At 28.7% G+C, this 25,601-nt stretch overlaps 1 protein-coding gene across 1 annotated transcript in view; it reads left to right on the top strand.

Moving 5' to 3' along the window:
* Window positions 1-25,601, top strand: part of LOC107452144 (guanine nucleotide exchange factor VAV3) — a 65,800-nt gene that overhangs the window by 20,117 nt on the left and 20,082 nt on the right. The window contains exons 4-13 of the mRNA XM_071180132.2: window positions 1,772-1,846; window positions 4,506-4,611; window positions 6,059-6,169; window positions 14,772-14,840; window positions 14,929-15,129; window positions 18,148-18,243; window positions 18,990-19,061; window positions 19,142-19,234; window positions 20,313-20,404; window positions 20,984-21,032. Coding sequence (XP_071036233.1) covers window positions 1,772-1,846; window positions 4,506-4,611; window positions 6,059-6,169; window positions 14,772-14,840; window positions 14,929-15,129; window positions 18,148-18,243; window positions 18,990-19,061; window positions 19,142-19,234; window positions 20,313-20,404; window positions 20,984-21,032 — 964 coding nt within the window. The remainder of the gene's footprint in view (window positions 1-1,771; window positions 1,847-4,505; window positions 4,612-6,058; window positions 6,170-14,771; window positions 14,841-14,928; window positions 15,130-18,147; window positions 18,244-18,989; window positions 19,062-19,141; window positions 19,235-20,312; window positions 20,405-20,983; window positions 21,033-25,601) is intronic.

Genomic DNA, 25,601 nt, shown 5'->3' with positions numbered 1-25,601 from the left:
AATAATTGCTTTTGTAAAGATACACTTGCTTGTGTCAAGAATTAACGTGATATCAATCGGGACGCGTTTGTATAGTTTTGCCTATTTTGCATAGAAAGGACGCATGCCCATGATTCAAATTTCGAATTAGAAAAATTATATCTCGCACATATTTAGCGTTATCATGTGAATATTTTGCGTTTTCTTTTGCTGCAGTATTGTGAGATACATGCTTGTGATCATGCGATTTACAAGTTAAAAAATTAAAGCGATTGCGACACACGATTTTCAAATTCAATCGTGATCTCAACCGTTGATTTTTTGTGACCTTGATGCGATATCCAATCGTTTTTTTTTTCCCTTTACAAATTTTTTATGAATTGATGTGATCACGTGATTTTAAAATCAAATTGTGATCTCCACCGTTTATCTTTCTATGTCACGACGGGATTCAATTAGTTTTAAACTCTCTTTAATTGCAAATTGAGTGGTTGCAAATTTCATAGTATTAAATTACATGGATAAAAGTCATTTTCGAATGCATGGAATCCTTCGTTTTCTAATGCCGTCTGACGCAAATTAAATCGATTTTCGTATTGAGGTATCTCATATTTTATGTTATGCTCGTATTATTCGCTGTCCACTTGGACCGCTCTCGCTGAAACTGAAGGATCCCGCATTAAAGAGGAAAAATTGCTGAAAATTATTATTATTTTTAAATGTTTAATTCCTTTGATTAGGTACAAATTTTATGACATTAAAATAGCATTTTTAAAATTTAATAACAATTTTGTTTAGTTTATTACACCATGTTTAGCAGTCAATACATGGTACATATTTTTTTTATTAACGTTCTAGAGTGAAATCAATTAATTAAAGAGGGAATTAAATTTTTTTTTTCTTGATGAGTTTACTTTTTACAATGAAATCAAGGTTGAAAATATATATTTTCAAAAAAATTCAATTTCATTGTAAAAAGTAAACTCATCAAGAGAAGAAAGTACAGTACAGAACCCTTTATCCGGAAATCAGAAAACCGGAACAAAATTCTATAAATTTTCTTGCCACTTTTGAAAAATTTTTTTTCCTCGTAAGATTTTACAATTTTTCTTTCTTTTTTTAAAGATGTTTACCTTACCATCATTTTGGAAATAATCATTAGTGTATTACTTAATCGTTTTTTCTTATTTTTAAGATTATTTCCAAATTTTTTTTTTTAGTTGGGTTTAACAATAAAAAAAACGGCTTTTTGTAGCGATTCAGAAAACCGGAAAAAATCAGTTATCCGGAATAGCGATCGTTCCGGATAATCGGTTCCCTACGTACCTTTAATTCCCACAGGAGTAATATATATAATTACTCCAGAGGGGGAAAAAAACTTTTTTCTAAGGAGGCAAATATTATTTTTTCTTTTTTTTCTGGGGGAGGGGAGTGTTTTCCTCATAGATTTAGGTGTTATTCCTGTGTTTTAGAGATTTTGTATAAATAATAAGATCTACGTATATCTATGACTACATATTTATATGACTTATGTATCTTAATGTGTAACCCATTCAATATTTAGTATATTAATCTATTATCTATATATTAATGTATTGTATCTTAATATATAAGATATTGTAATAGTTCTTTAGTTAAAAAATAAATTCTTTTTTTCTAAATTTTTTTTCCACTTTGATAAAATTGTTTAAAATAATAATAGATAATGCTATCTTATATTTTGACCAGTATAATTTCATATGACTATTTTCTGTTTTATTTGTATTGAATTTTTTTTACCTTTCCTTTTTAGAGGTTTTCCTTCTTTTGCAAAGAACCATGATTATTATAATGATGAAATCTATCGAAACTTAGAAGAGATTGCAAAGTATTGACTTTTTTTATTATTAAAAATTTCCTTTTAACATACTTTTATTTAGTTAATTATAAGTTTTACTTAATGTGATTGTTCGTAAGTGGTTTTAATATACAGATTATTATATTCTTTGCAAAGTTTATAAGCTATTGTTACTATGTTTGTTTTTCACTTTTTTTTTTATCAAAATCATTGTGTGAACAAATACTCAATCCTTTGAAGTTTTTCTTTCAAACATTTTGAAACACATTCTTAAAGTAGAAATTGTATATTTGCAAAAATAGAATTTCTGAAATATTGTGTTTTTTGAATGAAAAAAATTTGTTCAAATTTGAATAAATGTAAGTTATTTATCTTATTATGTATCCAAGTATAAATTTCAACAGGCTTCTATTTTTTTACTGGGAAAATGCAATTAAACAAATTTCAATCATATATGCGTCTTGTATTTTATCAGCTGCATTATTCCCTGTTTTACTTTTTACTTTTTTTTAATTAATAAACTTGTATTAAAATTAGGACAACACAAAAAATTATTTTAAAAGTGACACTAGATATTTTTTTTTCCAGAATTTTTATATATTTTTTTATTTTTTGGGTCACATTTTTTATGTTCTTTTTATTGCTATAAAATTACAATTCTTTTACAGAAATTCAAATAATTCTAATTAAAGAGCATTAAAAAAATTAAACAACATTCGTTCTTTTACAGATATTCTTATCAAATGCTAATTGAGAACTGTGGCTAAATTTTGAAAAGTGTTTCACATTTTTTATGAGTTTTTATAATATGTTTCCAGTAAGAGAAACTGTTTCAACCCATCAAAAACTTAAATTTTTTTTTATATAGGATATATTGATTTTATGATTTATGTATTCAGTTACTCTAGAAAACTGCTTGAGTTTGTATTATAAATATAAGACAAATCTTATAATAGTATGTTGGTAAATATTGTTATGTAATATTAGATTTAGATTGTCTCATTTTGGAAAGTTTTCCATATGATTTTGCTTATAAAATATTATTAAATTGATATTATATTATTTATCAATATTATTTTATATGATATATGTCATATTTATTTTTAATATTCAATATCACTTTAAAGTATATCATAATGGAGCCAAGAATTTTTTTTTTGTTTAAACCTGAAATAAACGATTGAATTTGGATAGATTTAAAAAAGGAATTGGCTAGTTTTTGCTGTTTCTAACTATTGTAATTAAAAAAATTATGAAAGGTTCAATAATAGTTATATCAAATTTTTTTACATAAGCTTTTGTTACTTTTAAGTTTTCTATGAGATTTCAATTTGAAAAATATCAAACAGATCATATGAACTTCGTTTTTAATTTGTATATTATTTTTTCACTACTTGAATAGTTATAGACAATTTAAAAGGGTATGTGTTTGTTTGATTGTTTATTTTTAGAATTGTTTTGTTTTCATCTATTTTAAACTTTTCTGTCCAAATAAACATGCTAAAAAATTGTTTCCCTAGAAATCTTATAAAAAAAAACTCATTTATTGAAATCCTAATAAAAGTTTTCTATATGATTTTGCTGCTTATAAAATATGTTATATTTGATATTATATTATTTATTAATATTTTTTATATGATATGTTCTTATTTATTTTTAATATTCAAAAGAAGAGACATTAAATATCATTTTAAAGCATATCGTAATGAAGCCAAGGATTTCTTTTTTAGTTTAAACCTGAGATAAACAATTGAATTTTAAAAGATTTAGGAAAAGAATTTGCTAATTTTTGTAGTTTTTAGCCATTGTAACTTTAAAAAATTGCAAAAGGCTCTATAAATAAATGAAATTTAAAATTTACACATATTTTTGTTAGTTTACAAAAGTGAATTTAAAAAAATATTTTTTTTTTAATTGTAGATATGATATGAGAAAATTTTTCAAATCTATGTTTACTAGGTTTAAAATGAGTTAATTTTGTTAAAATGTTTTATTATTATTTTTTCATAATTTGTTATCAGACATTAGCTAATTAAATTGGTATGTAGTTTTGTTGGAGGTATAACTTAAATGTTACTTTTATCATGCTTATTATAAATAGCCAAAATGAAGAAGACAGGATGGTTGCATTTGACTTTCCTATTACAAATCACCGCAGTAAAGAAGAAGATATATATGAGGATCTATGTTACGTTACACTTAGGATTTCTGAGGTATTTACATACCAACAGCGATTGATTATATATGTGCATGTTGGAATTTGAAGAAGAAATTTGCTTTTACATGCACATGTCAAGAATTGTGTGCCATATTTTACGTTGCATTATTTTCAGGAATTATTTTTGCTTCACAACTCTAGCACTGTTTTGAATTTTTGAATTGTGTTGAAAAATTACCAAAAATGTTTTTAATTTTATACATTGTTACATTTTGGCTCATTATATTTTTTATTTTATAAAGTACTACATTCTTTTATATGTAGCAATTGCAATTGTTTTGGCTATTATTTTTTTATTGATAAATATTTTGCTGCAAAATTAAGCTTTTTCATATATTTATTTGTCTTCTCGTTTGTATATTTTGCATGAAGCTGTTAATTTAGGTTTTTTTAAGTTTATAATTTTATGTTAATTGCATGAATTTTGCATTTTGTTAATATGCCTGCTATGCATGCTTCTTTATTGTGCAGTGAGGCTGATTATGCTGCAAATGTGGAACAGCCAAATGCATTAGCTGAGGAAGATAGGGAAGATGCTTATGATGTTTATGAAGATATTATTCGATACAAACCTAAGGTATTTGATTATATTGCATGAAACATGGTAGATATATGGATTTTAATTTGTATATATGAAGAAAAAAAACTTTTATATTTATTTATTTTGTTTTAAAACATAATTTAGTTATATGATCATATTGCAAGTAGAGATTCTGGTTTGTATACAAATATATGTCCCGCAGTGGACTGATCGTTAAGACACGGTTCCCAGCAGATCACCAAAGTCAAGCATCACTGACTGCGGTCAGTGTGCGGGTGGGTGACCACTTGGATTAGTTTGCGTTGGGACCGAGGGTGTGCGGTACTGGTCCTTGTTAAACTGTTCTACCGTAAAGTGCTTGACTTCGCGAGCAGGTCGTCGAGCTACCGAAGCAGGGGTGCCATCCCCTCTGCAGAGGATCAAAATTGCAATGGCATGTCTTCGGATCATCCTCAGGGATGTTTCCCAGACCGTCGCCAATAGCCCATTGTGCAGCTCTAGTGCGACGTAAATTAACAACAACAACATTGTATACAAATATATTTTAAAAAATTCATAAATTCTAAAAAATCTTTTTTTTAAAAATCATTACATGCTTCCTTCCTGCTGTGTGATCAACTAATTGGGTATTAAAAGATAGATTAAGCATATGCTTTAAACCGAGACAACAAAAATAAACAGCAAGCAATGGAGAAAAAAATCCTGACCATTAATAGCTATTGGTGCTCTGGCAGTATTTTTTGTAAAGTTTATGTACAAGTTACTAATTACAGTTATGACAGTGGTGGTTTATGTACTTAGATTTGCAAGGTGTGCATTGAATATTTGTGGGTGAAAGTCTCCTCTTTAGTTTAGTGTGGAAGTCTTGAGAGGATTGGTCCATCTTGGGTCTATCAAGGTCATTTGGCAGGATTTAACCTTATGTGACATTCTTACCGTGTTGGTTAAGAGATAGAGCTTTTAAAAACGGGACTAGGTGCTCGGTCACGGTTGAAAGGTGTGTGCATCTGAATGACATAGAGTTCCTTAGCCAAGGCTATTTTCACTCTTGATCTAAGTTACAACAGCTGAACTGTTTTTAAAAGTGTAAAATTATTATTATTATTTTAGAGCATCTAAGTATCACAATTCAAACTCAAATTCATTTGAATAATCTTTCTGAAAATTCTGTAACTTTGGTGATGTGTGTTTAATTATAATGGAACAGTTGAGTTTATGACTAGTTTTAATGAATTACATCAGGTATGAATTACATTAGGTATGAAATTATTAATCATAAAATTATTGATATTTGCCTATCTTTCGTTTCATTAAAAAAATGTCTAAATTAGTTAAATTTATTTGATTTAGAAAACTTATGCTATTATTTCAGAGGCAGCACAAGTAAATTTATTGGTACATTTTTAATAATGTTTCCTATAAATTTTGTCCAATGTACCTATAATATAATGTAACTATTTTTAATTTATTTAAATTTTTACAGACTGTTTCAGCTTCTCCCCCTGTCCACCCTGTTGAGAAGCGAGATTATTGCATAAAAGAATTAATAGAAACTGAAAAGAACTATATTGAAGCTTTAAACATGATAATAAAAGTAAGTTTACAATGATGCAAAAACAGTTATAACAGTTGAACAAGTTATGGACTTTTTATGGGTAAAATTATCAAATGTGAAATCATGATTAAACTCAAATCTGTATTGAAAATGTATCTACTCCTGCAATAAGAAAACAAAAATATAATCAAATTTAATTACAATGAGGATGTAAATTTGGAGGCGATTCTCTTGTTAAATAAGGATAGTCTTTTAATTTAATTTGGTTGATTTTATCAAAAATAAGAGAAATAAAATCTGCAAAATTGAACCAGGAAATGTTAAAAGATTGCTTATTTTTATTAAAAATATTTTTTATCTACAATGCTTTAAATCTTTATTTTCTTTTTCTTTTGTAACTGAGCATTGGTAATTGCAATTGAATGCTAGGACTATTTCTAACACCTATTTATTCCAAATTAGTTAGCAATTTCTTGAAAAATTCTGTGTTTACGAAGGTGCAAGGAACCTGGTTTAATTTCTTTCCTGTAGATTCTTTTTATATTGTCTTATTTTGGGTTTTCGAAACAATTGGCTAGGAACATGAGCACAAGTGAGACAGTGGGTAAATCTTTTCAATGATTTGCAAAGTAATATCTATTAGTTATTGTAATAACTCATAATTTCATATCAGCTATTAGTAGGCTACAGTTTTGTAGCTTTGACCAATTGTATGATTCATGAAAAGGCACAGGAAAAGTTTCACATTGTTTTCTAATAAAAATACAAACAAGCAATAAAGTATCTTTATTGCTTATTTTGTTAAATTTTATTGAACGATTATTTCAAATACTTAAATCTACTGATGTTAATACAGGATTGCCACTCCACGGGGAGAACAGGGAAAACCTGGAAAATTTAAAAATCACCTAAAATAACAGGGAAAATGCAAGGAATTTTGATTTTTTCTTTACAAACTGGGAAAATACAGGGAATTTTGTTTCTTAGTTTTGTCTTTTAAGAAATGGTGACCACTCAAAGCGTAATCTATGGGATATTTAACCATGATATTTCAGCTATACTAAACTATTTCTTTTACATTATTTAAGAATTTTCAGCTGTTTTTCCAGCAATTAAAACTAATAAGTATAGTTAGCCCAATATATCTCACACAAGAGCACAGTAATTGTTGTTTCCTCTTAATATTGTGTATAATATGTACAGGGAAAACGCAGGTATTTTTTCTTCTTCCAAATTTGAGTGGCAATCTTGTAATAGTATAACAAAAGATTTGTCTGCATTTAATATCTTATACTTATATCTGTGTAGAGAACATTACATGGTATATCAGATGACAGAGTTGTTTTTTTGTATGTCTTAAATAAGAATTTGCATTTATTTTTACCTTCAAGTAAGTTCTAATACAGTCGAATCCCGTTTTTGCGAAATTCGAAATAGCGAAAATTTCAAAGTAACGAATATTTTCCGAATCCCCAAATGTATTTCCATGTGAACAATGTATAAAAAATACCGATATTACGAAATCAATTATCCGATTTAGCGAAGGCGAAAATGAACACCAGGTCTTATTTTCTTTGATGAACAAGACACATTTCTTCAAAAATGTTCTCAGAAATGAAATGTTTTATCACCCTTAAAATACTAATAAGTTTCAAATGTGAAAAACCTGTCAAAAAAAGAATCACTGGAAAGAGACCACCCTGAGTTGACCCTTGCATTGATTCATTCATGTTTTAAGAAGTCAAAATACACATGCTTTTAAAAGAGGGAATTCTATTCAATAGAAAGGGCTTGTCAAGAATGATAGATTAGAAGTGACCACCCTTAGCAGAACAATTCCTTCCTTGAACTACAACAGACTAAATGGGGGGGGGGAGAGCTGTTCTAAGAACTCAAGTTGTAAAAGGGGTGTAGACAAGTTTCAGAAAATTACCAGAGTGGTGTGCAACTTCAATAGGAGAAGGTTAGTTAAATCAGTTTGTCTGCTTTCAACGTTTGCAAGCATTTTGTTTTCCTTCTTAAGCATAATGAGTGGTCAAAAGCGTAAACAATTTTCCATTAAGGAAAAACTGGAAATTATTTCAGAAGTTGATCATGGGATAAAAAAAGCTGACGTTGCGACAAAGTATGGACTATCCCCATCTACTCTATCTACTTTTTTAAAAGATCGAACGAAGTTGGAACAGCAAGTGCAATCAGCATTGATCGGATCACATAGAAAAAAGATACGACTTTCAAATTTTCAAGATGTAGATGCAGCTGTTTTTACATTGTTCCAGGATATTCGCTCCCGAAACATTCCAATTTCCGGGCCCCTCATTCGTGAAAAGGCTTTAGAATTTGCAAGAACTTTTGGAAACGAAAATTTTCAAGCAAGTGTTGGTTGATTGAATCGATTCAAGGAACGTTATGGTATTGTTGCAAAGCAAATTTGTGGTGAAGCTAACTCTGTTGATTTAAAAGCTGTGAATGACTGGAAATCAGAAAAAATATCGGATGCAATTAGGTCTTATGATCCTTCTGATGTTTTCAACGCAGACGAAGCGGGAATTTTTTTCCAGTTGTTACCAAACAAAACCTTGGCGTTTAAAAAGGATAAATGCATTGGAGGCAAAAATTCAAAACTGCGTTTAACTGCTTTGTTTTGCTGCAATATGTCAGGCACTGAAACGAGAAAAGTTATGGTTATCGGCAAATCTGCCAAACCTAGGTGCCTAAAAAATGTAAATTCACAGGGTGGCCACTCAGTCTGGAAACCGGGAAAACCGGGAATTCTCAGGGAATTATGAAATACCACTGGAAAACCGGGAATTCTCAGGGAATTTCACGTCGATTCTGGAAAATAATTTTGTCGCGCGTCGGCGTTTTTTTCTTCCCATTCCGTTATGTTTAGTTTTTCGGAGCGAAACGCATCTGCTTCATCGCGGTCAAGCATCACTTGATTATCCTCCAATGAACGCTTCGTGTCCCCGCGAAAAAGCGGAAATCCGATTTTTTTCTCCCAATTTTGAAAATTTCCGACCATGTTCCAAAAACTAAAATTTTTGGGAAGTCCTATTGGAGAAACCCAAGCCGCCCGAACGATAGTCGGATTACTGCGACTTCCGCTATAGAGTGGAAAGGAGTCTAATCGTTTCGTTTCGACCGCCGATATTTTTTTTTTTTTTGTCTGACTGATTTTTGGACTTTTAAATATTAGGAACTGCACCGGAATCTGCTAAAATCGCGATTTTTAGTCAGACGATTTTAATATCAATCATCGATTTTCGTATTTAACTGATTTAAAACTTATGTGTTGCAATTTTTTTACGCGACTTAAAAATCGTACTAGCAATTCCTATTCACTCAATTTAAAAATCCAATATCGCGATTTGTATTCTCGTGAGTTTAAAATCCAACATAGCGATTCGTATTCACGCATTTTTAAATCCAATTTTGCGATTCGTTATCACGCAGTTGTAATATCAGATATCGTTTTTCGTATTTGTACGCTATTTAAAAATTACTCACTGCGATTCGTATTCACGTGATTTAAAAATAATGCATCGTGATTCTTATTTACGCGATTTAAAAATTCATTATCGCAATTTGTATTTTCGTGTTTTTAAAATCCAACAGCTCGATTAATATTCACGCGATTTTAAAATCCAACCGCACGATTCATAATCACGCGATTTTAAAATCCAATATCGTGATTTGTATTCACGCGATTTTAAAATCCAATATCGTTATTTGTATTTTCGTGTTTTTAAAATCCAAAATCGTGATTCATATTCACGCGATTTTAAAATCCAATATCGTGATTCATATTCACGCGATTTTAAAATCCAAAATCGTGATTCATATTCACGCGATTTCAAAATCTAATATCGTGATTTGTATTCACGCGATTTTAAAATCCAATATCGTGATTTGTATTTTTGTGTTTTTAAAATCCAACTGCACGATTCATATTCACGCGATTTTAAAATCCAACCCCACGATTCATAATCACGCGATTTTAAAATCCAATATCGTGATTTTTATTCACGCGATTTTAAAATCCAATATCGTTTTTTGTATTTTCGTGTTTTTAAAATCCAAAATCGCGATTCACATTCACGCGATTTTAAAATCCAATATCGCGATTCATATTCACGCGATTTTAAAATCCGAAATCGCGATTCATATTCACACGATTTTAAAATCCAATATCGCGATTCATATTCACGTGATTTTGAAATCCAAAATCGCGATTCATATTCACGCGATTTTGAAATCCAAAATCGCGATTCATATTCATGCGATTTTAAAATCCAATATCAAGATTCTTGAAAGAAGTAGAGGTAAGTTTTCTCTTGAATTAGTTACTATAAAGATGTGATATATTTTTCATTGGTAAGTAATTTAATAGTCGTGTCTTCCTATAATTGCTTAATTTTTTTTAATATGTTAGTGGTCAAAATTTTAAAATTATATTTAAGAAAAATTTAAAGTTAGCTGTCTAAATGCTTCTGCCACTTTAAATATTGAATAAAAAGTTGCTTTTATAAATCTCAGTATCATATAGAGCACTCCCCCCCCCCCTCCTCCCAGTGACCTGCGTTGTAAAAGTTCAGATTTTTTTGTTTTTGTCCACTTTCATGCCTGATTATATGGAGCAATTACAAAAAACCATAGTTAGCTGTGATTATTTAGTTATGGGCTTTGATGAAGGTCTAAATAAAATCGCTTTGAAACAACAAATGGACGTAAGTGTTCGACTTTGGAATAAAGATACAAATAAAGTTCAGACACGATATTTGACATCAGTATTTCTTGATCATTCAACAGCAATGGATTTGTTGGATAATTTCAAAGAAGCCCTTACCCAATTTTCCATCAATAAAAATAAAATAATTCAAATATCTATGGATGGACCTAATGTCAACCATAAATTTCTTAATGATCTTAAAAAAGAACTTGAGGAAATGCTGCAAGATCCTTTGCTGTTAGATATAGGTAGCTGTGGACTGCATACAATCCATTGTGGGTTTAAACATGTAATAAATTCTACAGGGTGGAATGTAGTGAACTTTTTACGGGCGCTATACTACATTTTTAAAGATGTACCATCACATAGAGCTGATTTCATATATTTCACTGGATGTGAAAAATTTCCGAAGAAATTTTGTGCAATCCGATGGGTTCAAAATGTAGAAGTTGCTGAGAGGGCATTAGAAATGTTGCCTCATATTTTCGAATTTGTAAAAGCAGCAAAGAAGGAGAGAAAAATCTATGTTGGCTCAAAAAAGTTCAGTGTACTCTCGGAGTGTATCAAGGACAGTTTCTTTGCTGCAAAATTGGCATTTTTCCAGTCATTAGCTGCTTTTATTGAAACATTTCTCACAGAATTTCAGATCGATGCTCCATTAGCTCCTTTACTTTTCTCTAATTTAACATAAATTTTAAGATCTCTTTTTGATAAATTTTTAAATCCCGATATTTTAGTGGAGAACTCTTCAAAATTAGGAAAAATAGATTTGTCATTGGCAGATAATATGCTTCCAATCAACGAAGTTGCTCTCAGTTTTGCAGTTAAGGATGAAATTAGGAAAATGAAAGATTCTTCACCTTCTGAAGAATTTTCATTTAGAAAAGAATGTGCAATTGCTTATAAAAAGTTCTGTGAAAAGATTTTAGAAAGATCACCTTTTAAATTCTAGTTAACAAGGGGGCTATCTTGTCTTGATCCTGGTATAATTTTAAATACAGCAATTGCTGAAAAACGGCTTTCATCTTGCCTTTCAATGTTGGTATCTAGCAATTGAATATCAGGTATCAAGACTGACTGTGTGAAAGATAGTTACAAAACGTTCATTCGGAATCCTTTAGTTAAGAAAGAAATGGAGCAATTTGAGAAGAGGGAAAAACGACTGGATAATGTTTTCTTCTCTCTATTTGAAGTTTGCAATGCACCAGAAAATTTACGTTCCTTTGTTAAGTTTCTCCTCATAATGTCACACGAAGTGCTTTTATAGAAAGGGTCTTTTCTATTAATTCAGATTGTTTAATTAAAAATGAACATGAAGATAGTTTAGTTGCTCTAAGGTAAATTCATGATGGTGTTATGGATGCTGGTGATGTTAACACTATAACTGTGACGAAATCCATGATAAACTACGGAAAACAGTCTCACCCACGTTATATTGAAGTATTAGAAAAAAGGAAGGAGGCAGCAGAAGAAAAAACGAAAGTTATGTTAGAAAAGAGGCAAAATGAAAAATTAAAAAGAGAATTGCATGCTAAAAAACAAAAATTAACGACTGAATTTTATTTAGAAACTTCTTTAATTGATGAACAATTAAAAGCTATAAGAAATTAATTTTTAAAAGCTTTCAATTATTCACTTGTTGAGCTATTTATACTGTATAATTTGATTAACTCCACTTTTTAAAACATCTCAAACTTAAGTGTCAAAGAATATATTAATATATATATAGGTAGTATATTTTTTATATTTATATTTAGAATAAGTTTCGCAGATAATATAAATGAACAACATTATATGACTAAATATTTTTGGCTTTTCATTTATTGATAATTTATTTCACAAGTAATTTTGATCTCAATTCTAAATTTTTAGTTTGATGGAGTTGATCAATTTGTGTACTAAGCTATTTATATAACAACTTTTTATTTTATACAAAAAAAAGTTTCTAAAATTCCTTGAAATGTAGATTTTTATTTTTATAATTTTTATAAACTATTATTAATTTTTAGGTTTATTTTTATGGTTGAGTATACAGCAGTTATTTTTTTTATATGTAAATTTTATTGCTGCTATTTCAATAATCTATATTTTTAGCAGAAATATGTGTATTAATATATATTTTTTGGTGCTAAAAATGCCTAACTTTTTACACCTGTTTTATCAGAGAACATTTACACTTTTTTCTCATTTTAATGTGTCATCAAATCTTGTAAATGTGTATCCACATTTGTAAAAGAAATTTATACAACACATTTTAAAAGCAACACAGCTGTATATATATATATATAGTATATATTTTTTTTATTTACTGTATATTGTTGTATAGCTAATAAATTTATGAAGTCTCGTTAATGTTGCGTTGTGGTATCTGGAATTTTAGAAATTTACTCTGGAAAGTCTGGAAAACTCAGGGAATTTTTTTTGATCTGGAGAGTGGCCACCCTGATTCACTACCTTGTGATTATAGATCTAGCCGCAAAGCGTGGATGACGACTGGAATATTTAATGAGTGGTTGGTTAAGTTTGATGAAGATATGAAACGTAAGAGAAGAAAAATTCTGCTTCTTATTGATAATTGTTCACCCCACAATGAGCCACCGAAATTGGAATGTATTCACATCGAATACTTTCCTCCTAATTGTACGTCAATTTTACAACCTCTTGACCAGTGTATAATTAAAGTGGTAAAGGGAAAGTATCGAACACAACTTTGGAGGCGTATGCTTGTGCAAATCGGAAACAAAGAAGCAATTACGAAACCAGATGTAAAGCAAGCAATGGATATGATTGCTGGAGCATGGAAAGACATTAGCCAAAAAGTCATCTGTAATGGATGGAAGAAAGCAAATTTAATCTCGGCAATCGACAATGAAACAGTCGATGAAATTAATGATGTTATCATCGATTTGCAGACTTTATGGGAACATGTGACAAAAGAAACATCAGTGCCAAACGAAGTCAGTCCTGACGATTTTCTGACTGCAGATGATGATGCTAGAACATGCGAAGCATTAACAGACAATGATATTGTACGTATGATTCAAGAAAACAAACAAAAATCACTTTCGGACAGCAGCGATGATGAAGAATGTCCTGAAGAAAACAATGTACCTACAGCTTCACAAGCCTTGGCCAATTTGGAAGCTGTAAAGATAGTCAGATAAGATAGTCAAAGCTGTAAAGATAGTCAAAGTATCTGTAAAGATAAAGATTTTCAGATACTTTGTTTGAACATGTGCATAATTTGGAAAATTTTTTAATTTCTACTGGTTCTAAATCATTTGTTCAGAAAAAAATTACTGATTATGTATCTGCCTAATTAGTAAGTGTTAATAAATTCATTGTTTACATTAGTTTTGTGCGCTCTTTTAATATTACATTGATATTTTCCCAAATCTAGATTAAAAATATAATATAAAAACTGTAAATTGATTTTTCATACGAATAGTATAATCCCAATGTAACGAAATAATATTTGTATATGTTGAAAATTCGTAATATCGGTATAACGAATTTTCATTATTGCGTAGAAATAGCTTCGGTCCCATGGAATTCGCTAAAACGGGATCCGACTGTAGTTTATTTTTATGCTCTAACTGTAACCCTTTTTTTTCCTTTTAAATTACTGATTTATCTGGGCAAAACTACTACTCTCTATGTGCATCTTTTCAGTTTCAGAATCAAGAAATTATTTTTAAATTTTCATTTCTTAGAATAGTAACAGTTATTATGAATAACTTGGAGATGGCGTATTTACTAATTCTTGAAAATTTGTCTTCTGTCTGAACTTTAGCTATACATGTTGTGAATAAAATTATAAATATATTGTTTTTTTTTTAAAAAAAATTTTAAAAGATTTTTTTTTTGCATATTGGAAGTTACATCTCTTAAGTGATTTCTCCTTTTCAGCACTTTATGAGGCCCCTCAAAAGTATATTGTCTGCAGAAGTTCGTGAAATTATCTTTATGAACATTAAGGTTAGTTTGCTACTTTTAGCTTCAACTTCTAACTAGTTGTACTTGTTAAATTACTATTGCTCCATATTTAATGATTTTCATTAACTAGGAACTAGCTGAAATTCACACTGGCTTCCATAGTGAATTATACAAAGCATGCACATCTAGCCATTATAAAATAAGTGAATGTTTTCTTCATTGGAAGGATAAATTCATTGTATATGGAGAGTATTGTTCTAAATTACCTGCTGCACAAGAACGTATTGAAGAACTCAGTACCAAAAGTGAAGTTGCCAATCAAGCTATTCTGGTAAGAATCAATCTGGATATTATTATGTGATATTTCAAAGTTAGTTTTATTGAATTTCATAGTTGTTGAAATATTTTTGTTCAATATTGACGGTCCATTGGTTAAGCCACTGAACTGTGTTTGTTGAAGGGCCAAGTCTCATTCCCCAGTGGTGGCTTGAAACGTACTCAGCTTCTGATCAATGGGTACTAGCTAAGTTATCCATAAAGACTAGTTTGTCCCATCGCTTGATCCAGAATTCCCTTGTTTTCTGGGTTGGGTTCAAAAGTTGAACATTGTCTACAGAGTTGAACATCGATAGCGTTAAACTCAGAATTGGGTCCGCTGTTCAACGTACATTATAAAATAAAATAAAATGGTTATTTTCTGAGTCAGGATGGCTCAGAGAATAGGGCATTGAAGGGCATTAGTGCTGGTAGATATAAATTCTACTCCCGATTTGCACTGACCACAGTGCTGATGTAAAATGGTAGAATTGTTGGTGGTTGATGGTGGTCGACAGATCTAATTGGAAATGATTATAGGTAAGAATCTGTTTACCATAACCATGGAAGATATGCATATTTTTTCTCTCCATGTAATGCAAATACAGATTGGTTCCAGCAAATTGTGCTTCGTGATGGTTAGCTTGTTCCAATGCTTGATGCGGAAGCTCCCTTATCATCCAGTTCGGTTCAAAATTACAAGGTTATGGAGTTGAACATTGATATATGTAAACTCAAAATTGGTTTGGCTGTTCGACAGAGGCTATAAAATATGTAAAAATTAGTACTGGCTAGCCTTGGAAATTAAGGCTACCGTTTTGCAGTGCAGGGTTGACGAATGACCGGCCCTAATGCCTGTCAAAATTATACAGTCTTAACCTCTACAACTTCCTCTTGATTGACAACTAGTTGTTGCAAACATTATTTTGTCTATTAGTAGTTAGAGTTTTATAAAATACAAAGTTTAAAACTCCTAATTTTAAGAAATATTTTATCTTCTATTGTTTTTGTTCCAGCTTTCTAAGCATTATTTTTTTGGTTTTACTTCCTTGAAGTTGACTGTTTTTCTGCAGCAGAAATGGATTCTTTTTCGTGTTATTGAGTGAGAAAATGGCAAATAAAGAAAAAAATCCTCCCAAGGAGCTAAATGGATTCAGTTATTAAGCATTGCTTTATATATTCTTTATACAAAGTTTTAAACTGAAGAATCATATGAAATTTATATTTCATAACAAATATATAGTTGATAACGCATTTCTGTTTTTTATGTCATAATATATGTTAAACGCATCTACATTTGCCATAAAAGTAATCATGTTACTTTTTTTTAAAAATATAATTTTAATATTTTTGGTTACCATTTTTTGATATTTTAAGCGACCTTTTTTTCAAAATAGGTAGTCATTATTTTGATAATCCTGGAATTTGGTAAGATATTTGAATAGAGTAGAAAACAGTACTATAAAGAATTTAAAAAATCTTTTTTTTTTATTTGTATGTTAGTTTTATATAAAAAATAATTTCAAAAAGCATATAATTTCATTTATAAAATTATTGGATGGAGGGAAAAATTACTAGTAGTTTTTAAAAATTTTTCAAATAATTGTTTTGATTCTAAAATACGTGAATTGTTTAATTTTTAGCCATTAAATTAGCTACCTCAAACATTAATTACCAGATCTTATACTTTTAGTAGTTTTGATTAGTTATAAAACCTTAATTATTTTGTTTTTATGTATTTTTGACAGTAAGTAAATGTTCTTGACAATGTTCATTGTTATTATAATTTAGAGGATTCTTTCCTTGAATTGGTTTAGTTTTAGCATTCAATTTTAATATAAACTGGCTTTTATGACTTTTTAATATAAACTGGCTATTATCTTATTAGTCATAATTTTTTAAGTTAACGACTGCTACTATTAAATTTGTTTTGTTATATAACTCTGATTTGCTAATTTTAATAGTTTAAATTTTGAGAAAGTTTTTTCGATGTGTTCTTAAAATGAAGAATCTTGCCTGTTTGGTAAAATGCTGATTTAACTATTTGAAAAATCTTATGTGTTGAACACTTTTATTGAACCTGACATAATGTGGAATAATTCTTGTAAGTATTAACTACTAACTAGATTAAATATTTCAAATGTCATGATGTCTTGAATGAATTGTATCATTTGTTACATATTTAATCTGAATTGTATATTTTTGAATATTTAAAATTTGGAAGATCATATTTCGGCTCTGGAAGATCTTTTTTTATGTGTACCCATTCCTATAGTTTATTATTTTTTAAACTATTAATTAAATACATTACAAAATATACTGATATTTAAAAAGGTATGCTAAAAATATTAATAAAAGTTAATTTATTATTTAAGTTTTATTTTAAAATAAAAATTGGTATTGTTAAATGATTTGATGTAGATTTTATTCAAGTTATGAAACAAAGTCTGTTTTTAAAAATTCACTTGCTTTATATTGTTTTTACTGTTAGTTTTAAAATCTTATTGTGAGCACTGCTCTGACATTGTATCGTATTAAAAATTTTATGATATATATGTTTTGTACTTTTTTGGCTAAGTAATCAAGTTATAAAATACTATGACTTGAAGGTTTCAGTTATTATTTGTATCTTTTATGTGCCACAATTATGAACAAGGTATTGTAACATTAAAAACCATTTCAATCAATGCAATTTTTGTGTTAGTTATGAAGTTTTTATGTTTTTTGAATGATTATTAGTAATAATTTACTATAAAAATTATTTAGCATACTTAGGTTTAAATGAGGCCTATTTTAAACCTTTATTTTAATTTAAATTTACCTCTTAATTTATTGTAAATTAAGTTTGTCATGAGTGATGAAATCAAAATCACAATAAATTTTTTTTTTTCATTTATCTTATGTCAACCATAAAAAGTATTTTTTTAAAAATTAAAATAAATCTTTTTAATTGTTATTTTTTTTTACTTTTTTTTATTTTATGTTCTTGCAAAAAATAAGTTTGAGAAGAATTTCTTTCAATTTCTATTTTTAGCGTTGTCAGCATGAAGCCAATGGTGGGAAATTTAAATTGAGAGACCTTCTTTCGGTACCTATGCAAAGAATTCTTAAATATCATTTACTATTAAAAGTAAGTACATATTATTATTTTATTCCCTACTTATATTTTTGTATGCTATTCTTTTATTTTTCTGAAAAGCTACACCAAATGGTGTCACAAGCAAATATTAATAAAATTCAATTTAAATACTTAAAAAGAAGCAACATGTTTTATTCCAGTCTTAAAAGCCTGAATTTCTTGTGACACTATAAAACCTTTTTTTTCTGTTTATTTGCAGTCAAAATTAATCTGCAGTTCTCTTATTTAGGCATATTACATAGCTTTATTAAGCCTTAAATTTTATGTTATTATGCATATTTTAAAAATATTACTGTGTGCAATGAACTATAATGGGCATTAAAATTGATACTATTTCAATGGCTTGTTAAATGTTCTTTAAAATGTAGGCAAAATGCATTGAAAAGATTTACCTTCCTCTTAAAATTAAAATTGAACTAACTTAAATCTTTTCAACTGTTATTTGTATAATCTTTTATGTGCCACAATTATGAACAAGGTATTGTAACATTAAAAACCATTTCAATCAATGCAATTTTTGTGTTAGTTATGAAGTTTTTGTTTTTTGAATGATTATTAATAATAATTTACTATAAAAATTATTTAGCATACTTAGGTTTAAATGAGGACTCTTTTAAAAGTAGAGATGATAGATTTAGCAATTGCATAAATTGTAACACACACACCATTCTTATTAAAATGTTTACATTAAATATTAATATTAATACTTTTTCTTGTCCATGGCTTTTGTTTTATAGGAACTAATAAGAAATACTCCAAAAACTCATGATGATTATTTTGGATTGCAAAAAGCTTTAGATGCTATGCTAGTAAGTATTGATTTAGATATATATACTTTTATTTGTTTTATACATGAAGTAAAATACTTAAGTATTCTCTAATTTTAAAGGATTTGGCACAATACATTAATGAAGTTAAGAGGGATAATGAAACGCTACAAATTATTCGAGATATTCAGGCCAGTATTACAGATTTGAGAATGGTAAGAGTATAATTGCTTATATCATTTGTGTAGACTGTTTTGTTTTAAAATATCTCTATATAATAGATAATTTATCTTGTGATATCCTAAATGAAAGTATATGGTGTAGAGGAAAAGAGATCCTCGACAGCAACTTATAAGAATGTAAATAGTAAAGAATATAAACAATATTTCTCAGCGTTTAATGTGGTCCCAAATTCCAGAAAGTCAACCCACAATACCCCCTTTTGATCCCAAAACACAGCTGCCATGACTTACCGGCAGACTGTGTTTTCTTGAATTTTTGAGGCTTAGGCGAAGAGGAATGCTGCCACCCCTGACTTGATTGTTGTTTTGTCTCAGGTATGAAGTGGTATGTCCAGGGTTCATCAACTGTGACAATTGAATTCAAGAAGTTGTCCTTTTCGTCAGCATAACGGCAAAGAAATTCACGGCAGAAAAGTTGAAATACCGGAAGTTGTGTCCCTTCTGATATTTCAACTTTTCTGTCAAAACCCAATAAATGGTGATACAAGAAACCTCGTTAACGGAAATGCAGAGATCATCCAGTGTGATGCGTCTATCATGACTCCCTCAATCTTCGTGACTGTCAGTTGACGATGAATTTCAAAAGGTTTTGCTCCTTTTGCTTTCCAAAACCAAATAACTACGCAAATATCACACCTCGCGGATGTAGTAATCGTGAGCTACATTTCTAATGGCAACCCTGCCAGGACTGAGCGTCCTAGCTACGTGCACGCATGCTTGGTGATAGTGGGGGAAGCAGTAAATGCAACAGGGTTGCCAACAGCCGCACAAAGAAGTACCCAGTGCTTTGGAGACCTTACTTTTGGAATCAGCCTCATATGTTAAAAGTTAAATTTTAAAATAATATATCTGTGTAAATGTTGCTCATTATAAAAAGCACTTTTTTACAAATTTTCAATTTTGTTGGCTAAAATATTTGATTTTGGTTTTAATTTTTATTTATTAGCTTTTGTATATATCTATAGCTTAGAAAGCAGAATAATTACTATTAATAGTTAATTATATATTTGTTGTTGATACTGAGATTGAATTTAAATGGAATTTTTTATAGCCTGAAGATTTGGAGTTGAAAGACTATGGAAGGCTTTTGAAGGATGGAGAATTGAAAATCAGATCACATGATGATAATAGATTAAAAAATAGGTATTTTGGATTTACTTCCACACTATTAATAATTTGCTTTGAAAGTAACATATCTCTGAAGTTTAAAATAAAAAATCTGAGTGTAAAGGTAGTGATTGTTTAATTAATCTGTACTATAAAATTTAGGAGGCAATTACTTTAATCTTAAAGAATTTATATTATATCACAAGAACTGATTGGTTGGGTAACCTAGTAGGATTAGTGAAATCAATAAGTATTATATTATAGTGTACTCTACAAAATGTATGTCTTTTCTATTTACAAAATATAAATTTTTTTCTCATCATATATGTTTTTAATTAAACTGTATGGTTTATTAAATTTCCTTAAAAAAACTTATTAAGTGGCCAACATTTAATATTTATGAATTGATCAAAAGACTGTTACCGTGCTTTCTTTTCATCTTTATACGAAAAGTGTCAACTGTCATTCATTGAATTCAATTAAAATAATGGAGGCAAAAATCTTTTTAAAATATTTATGTTTTGTGTAGCGAATGATAATTGTTTTCTGTCAGTCAGTTTTGTGTGGAATTTACTAATTAGAAGTTTCTAAAATGGATGATTTTATCTCTTGCAGATACGTTTTTATTTTTGATAAGGTGATGTTAATGTGCAAATCAACAAGGGTAAGATATGATTTTTATTTTTCTCTTTTTGGTATAACATGAAACATTGTTTGTTACCTCATATTATATTATCATCCTCATATTATCTATCTTAAAAATTCTATTTATATTTGTCGAAAAAAATATACATAGTTTAAATCACAGGGATGAGATTCTTCCGCGGATTCGCGGATTTCCGCTTTTTTTCAGTTTTTTCCATTTTTCCCGCTAATTTCCGCTGAAATTTTTTTTTTGCACAAGTTAAAATATTTTATGAGGAATTTAATTTTCCGCGGAGGGAAATTATTGAAGTTCCTTTCCCTCCCTCTGAAGTTTCTCTAAAAATCATTTCCTTGGGAGAAAACTGGTTGACCTTTATACAGGGATGAGATTTTTTTTGTCTCTCGAATTTAAGCCTTTTTATCAAAAACTCCGATTCTCTAAAAGTTTTTTTTTTTAATAAATATCCCGTTTTTTTTAAAATTCAGTCATTTAAGTAAAATAATTATATTTATTTACGATTTTCAAAGATAAAACAGAAAATTCAATCTACGCCCTAGCTGCTAACCCTTCCGCATTTTTACTTATTTTAGCTATTTTCTCCGATTTCACGCACAGAAAATAAGATTTTCCGTATTTTTTATCTGTCGGCTGGATAGCTCGTATTTTCGTAATTCAGACGTCACTGCTTCTTGTATTCTAGCGTGAAAACAAACAAAAAAAGAGGAAAAAAATAGAGGTGGATTTGCGGTGAAAATATTTATTTGCTCATTCAGTTTATCTTGTAAATTTTTATTTAATATCTCTAAACAAAAACAATACAAAAAAACCTTTTAGAAATCACAAGTTCAGACTCTGCAAATATCAGGATTTTTATTCACGCGATTTTAATATCGATTTTCGTATTTACTTGATTTAAAAGTTGCACATTGCAATTCTTATTTACGCTATTTAAATATCGTATATTAAGATTCTTACTTACGACATTTAAAAATCCAATATCGTGTTTTGTATTTATGCATTTTTAAAATCGCGATTTTATTATCAAATCTCGATTTTCGTATTTACCTGATTTAAAAGTTGAACGTTGCGACTCTTATTCAGGCGATTTAAATATTGTACATTGCGATTCTTACTTACGAGATTTAAAAAATCAATATCGCGATTTGTATTTACGAGCTTTTAAAGCCCTATGTAGCAGTTCGTATTCACGCGAGCTTAAAATACAATATCGTGATTCGTTTTTGTGGTTGTAATATCGCGCAATTTAAAAATTATGCATCGTCATCAAAAAATTAAAAAATCATGATTTGTGTTTTCGCATTTTTTAAATTCGATGTAGAGTTTCATGTTTACGTGATTTAAAAGTCTCATATCGGGATTTATATTCACATGGTTTACAAGTTAGAAAATTGCACTTTTTTTGTCAAATATTTGTTTATATATATATATATATATATATATATATATATATATTTTTTTTTTTATTATATATTTTTTTTTTTGGATTTCCTCTTTTTTACTTTCAGACTACTCTCATCCCTGAAATCATTAAATATATTTTAGTGTGCAACAGGCCACTTTTATTTAAAAATTTATTCATTTATGTATTAAATCCTTTTATTCATTTATTTTTTATCAATCAAAATTTCTTTTCTATATTATTTGATTCTTGAACTAAACAATATAGTATCTGATCTGTAGATTTACAGACCTGCAAGCCATATGTAATTAGTTTTGATAAAGAGTGTAACTTTAGTTGTGTTATCTGTAGTTCCAAGAAAATATTTTTATATTTACTTGTTTTTTTCTTGCATGCATCTTAGATTGTGGATAAACTTCTATGGGTAAGATCAAAATATAAGATGACTGTAATTATTCTGCATGTGCTTCCTATTATAGATATTTGATTATAAATAATATTTCATAGCACTATATTTGTATTGTAAATTTTCAAGAAAGTAAATAGTCTCGGTAGATTTCAAAATGAATAATTCAGAACTTGATTAGAAATCATCTGTAAAATTTTATTTCCTCTAGCAGAATTTATGGAAAATAATCTGCAGCACTAGATTCATAAATCCAAATCTGTCCTCAACTCAGCCAGTATTATTGTACAAAATTCAGTTTAATATAACATAGGGGAGAGTCGGGTAGCCCCGTTCACTTAAGGAGTATTGCTTATATTTCTGTATAATACTGAGTAATAATCAACATTTTTGTATGTTTCTATTGTTTTATCATCTAATTAAATAATGCATAAAGAATAAACCAAAAAAAGAATAGTTAAACTTAAAAAAATAGAAATTTAAAAAAACATGTTTTTTAGCTCTTTTCAAAATGTGTTGGGTAGCCCCGCCCAGTTACAAAAATTGTGTTTTTTGGCTATTTTTTCAGGTGTAAATGAGAATGACCAATGTATTGACAATAGATAAACCTCATTTATCATTTTTATCACAAAATTATTTTATTTATTACATATTTATATATTTTTAGTGAATTCTATCATTTAATAACAACAATTGTCATACTTTATATCATTATTAATGTATATTAATATATTATAATATATATTTATATTAAATATTTAACAAAAATAATTTAATTTAAGTAACAATAATTAATAACAATAGTTGTTTTTCAATATAAACTTATTTGGTTGATCTCTTCTTATAAACTTAATATAAAATACTTCTTATAAAATTACAAATTCACTTTGTATTTTCTGTAGTTCACAAATAAGTGACAATAAGTAAGTAAGCAAATAGCTTATCGTAATATTTATGATTTCTTGATATTAAATTTAATTTGGATACACCAATTACATTTTAAAAATATTTAATTTTTCATTTTTAAATATATAAATTTATGTTTCATATAATATTAAAACATATATTTGTTGCTAAAAATGCATATAACATTCAAATTTGAAGTAATAAAATAATAATCTTTGCAACCGTACATTTATCGACGAAATAAAATTGGGCGGTGATACCCGACTTTCATGTGAGCGGGCCTACACGAAATCCAATTCTTTTGTAAATTTGTAATTACTCAAACAATTTTTTACATGCAAACTTCTTTCTTTGTGCAAATTAAACTTAAGACTACATACTTTAATGCTGTATGTATAGAAAAAATTATTTTTTTAGTATTAAAATGAAGTTTAATCGAAACATTCAACCAATTTTTCTTAATTTCATGACTACTGTATTCAACATATTTTCAAAACTGTTGTTTACCATGTTAACAGCTGCATAAATACTTGAAACTTTGAAAATAATATTTTTTTAATACAACAATTAATGTCCGATGGCCCATTGACTTGAAAAAATATTCTATACATATGAAATTGACTGTGGGTGGGGCTACCCGACTCTCCCCTACATGTTGCAAAATTGAAAATATAAGGCCTTTAAAACATTATGCAGTTTAAATTTGAGTTGAGTTTAATACAATGATACTAAATGGAATAAATACCTATTCAGTTAAACTTGTAATCAAGTAACAGAAAAATTAAGTAACAGATGGCCCATTGACTTGAAAAAATATTCTATACATATGAAATTGACTGTGGGCGGGGCTACCCGACTCTCCCCTACATGTTGCAAAATTGAAAATATAAGGCCTTAAAAACATTATGCAGTTTAAATTTGAGTTGAGTTTAATACAATGATACTAAATGGAATAAATACCTATTCAGTTAAACTTGTAATCAAGTAACAGAAAAATTCTCTGCTCTTTGTTTGTGGTGTTCTCTCAATACAGGTTTTTAATTTTTATTAACAACAAGTTTAAAGATGTTTTAAAAAAAAGATTCTCAGCAATTTTTTTCATCTATTTGTTTGTCTTTTTGGAAATAAAAAAGAAAACTGAAATGAAAAAGGATCTGCAGCACTCGCTGCGGTGCTGGAGGGTTTCTACTACCAGGGCATTATTTTTAAATAGCAATTTTTTCTTACTAACCAATAAACTGATTTTTTGGTAAAATTGCATTTTTGTTTATCAATACCTTTGCATACCTGCCAACTCTTCCAGATTTTCCGGAAGATTTTATTTTCATATTTAAAGTGGTAGTAAATATATACTATTTTTCCTTTTATAAACTTAATTTTTAAATGATTTTGATCACCACTATTCTTACAAAAATTAAGCACATATATTAATATGCGTTTCTATCATGGTTGTCATTTTAAGTTTTCTCAAATACAACGTATTTGTTTGCTTAAAATTGAAGTTTTAATTCCATTTTAATACCACTGGGAAAAATGATAATGGAAGGGATTAAAAGTTGGCAGGTATGCCTTTGGCACAAAACTTATTTTATGTTTTTTCTTGGTGAGGATAAGTAAAGTTATCTGTTTTCCAAAGTTAAATATATAGATGGTTTTATGATATGTTTGTCTTCTTAATTTAAATGTAAAAGAACATTAAATTTTATGAAAGGTGGGGTCCTTTCAATTTACTGTATATAGCTTGCTTTATATAGATTTTTTTTCCAACTTTTGCTGTTTCCGTATTACAGTGGAAAGTCGCGTATCCAGAATTGGCGGTACTTCCCGAAGTCCGTATATTTGATTTTACCGTATA

The sequence above is a fragment of the Parasteatoda tepidariorum genome, chromosome 1, assembly GCF_982258835.1.
Source record: "Parasteatoda tepidariorum strain Cologne lab strain chromosome 1, Ptep-v5.0, whole genome shotgun sequence".
Classification (NCBI taxonomy): domain Eukaryota; kingdom Metazoa; phylum Arthropoda; class Arachnida; order Araneae; family Theridiidae; genus Parasteatoda; species Parasteatoda tepidariorum.
Note: the sequence above shows the minus strand (reverse complement) of the source record. Positions and strands in the feature narration are given on the sequence as shown.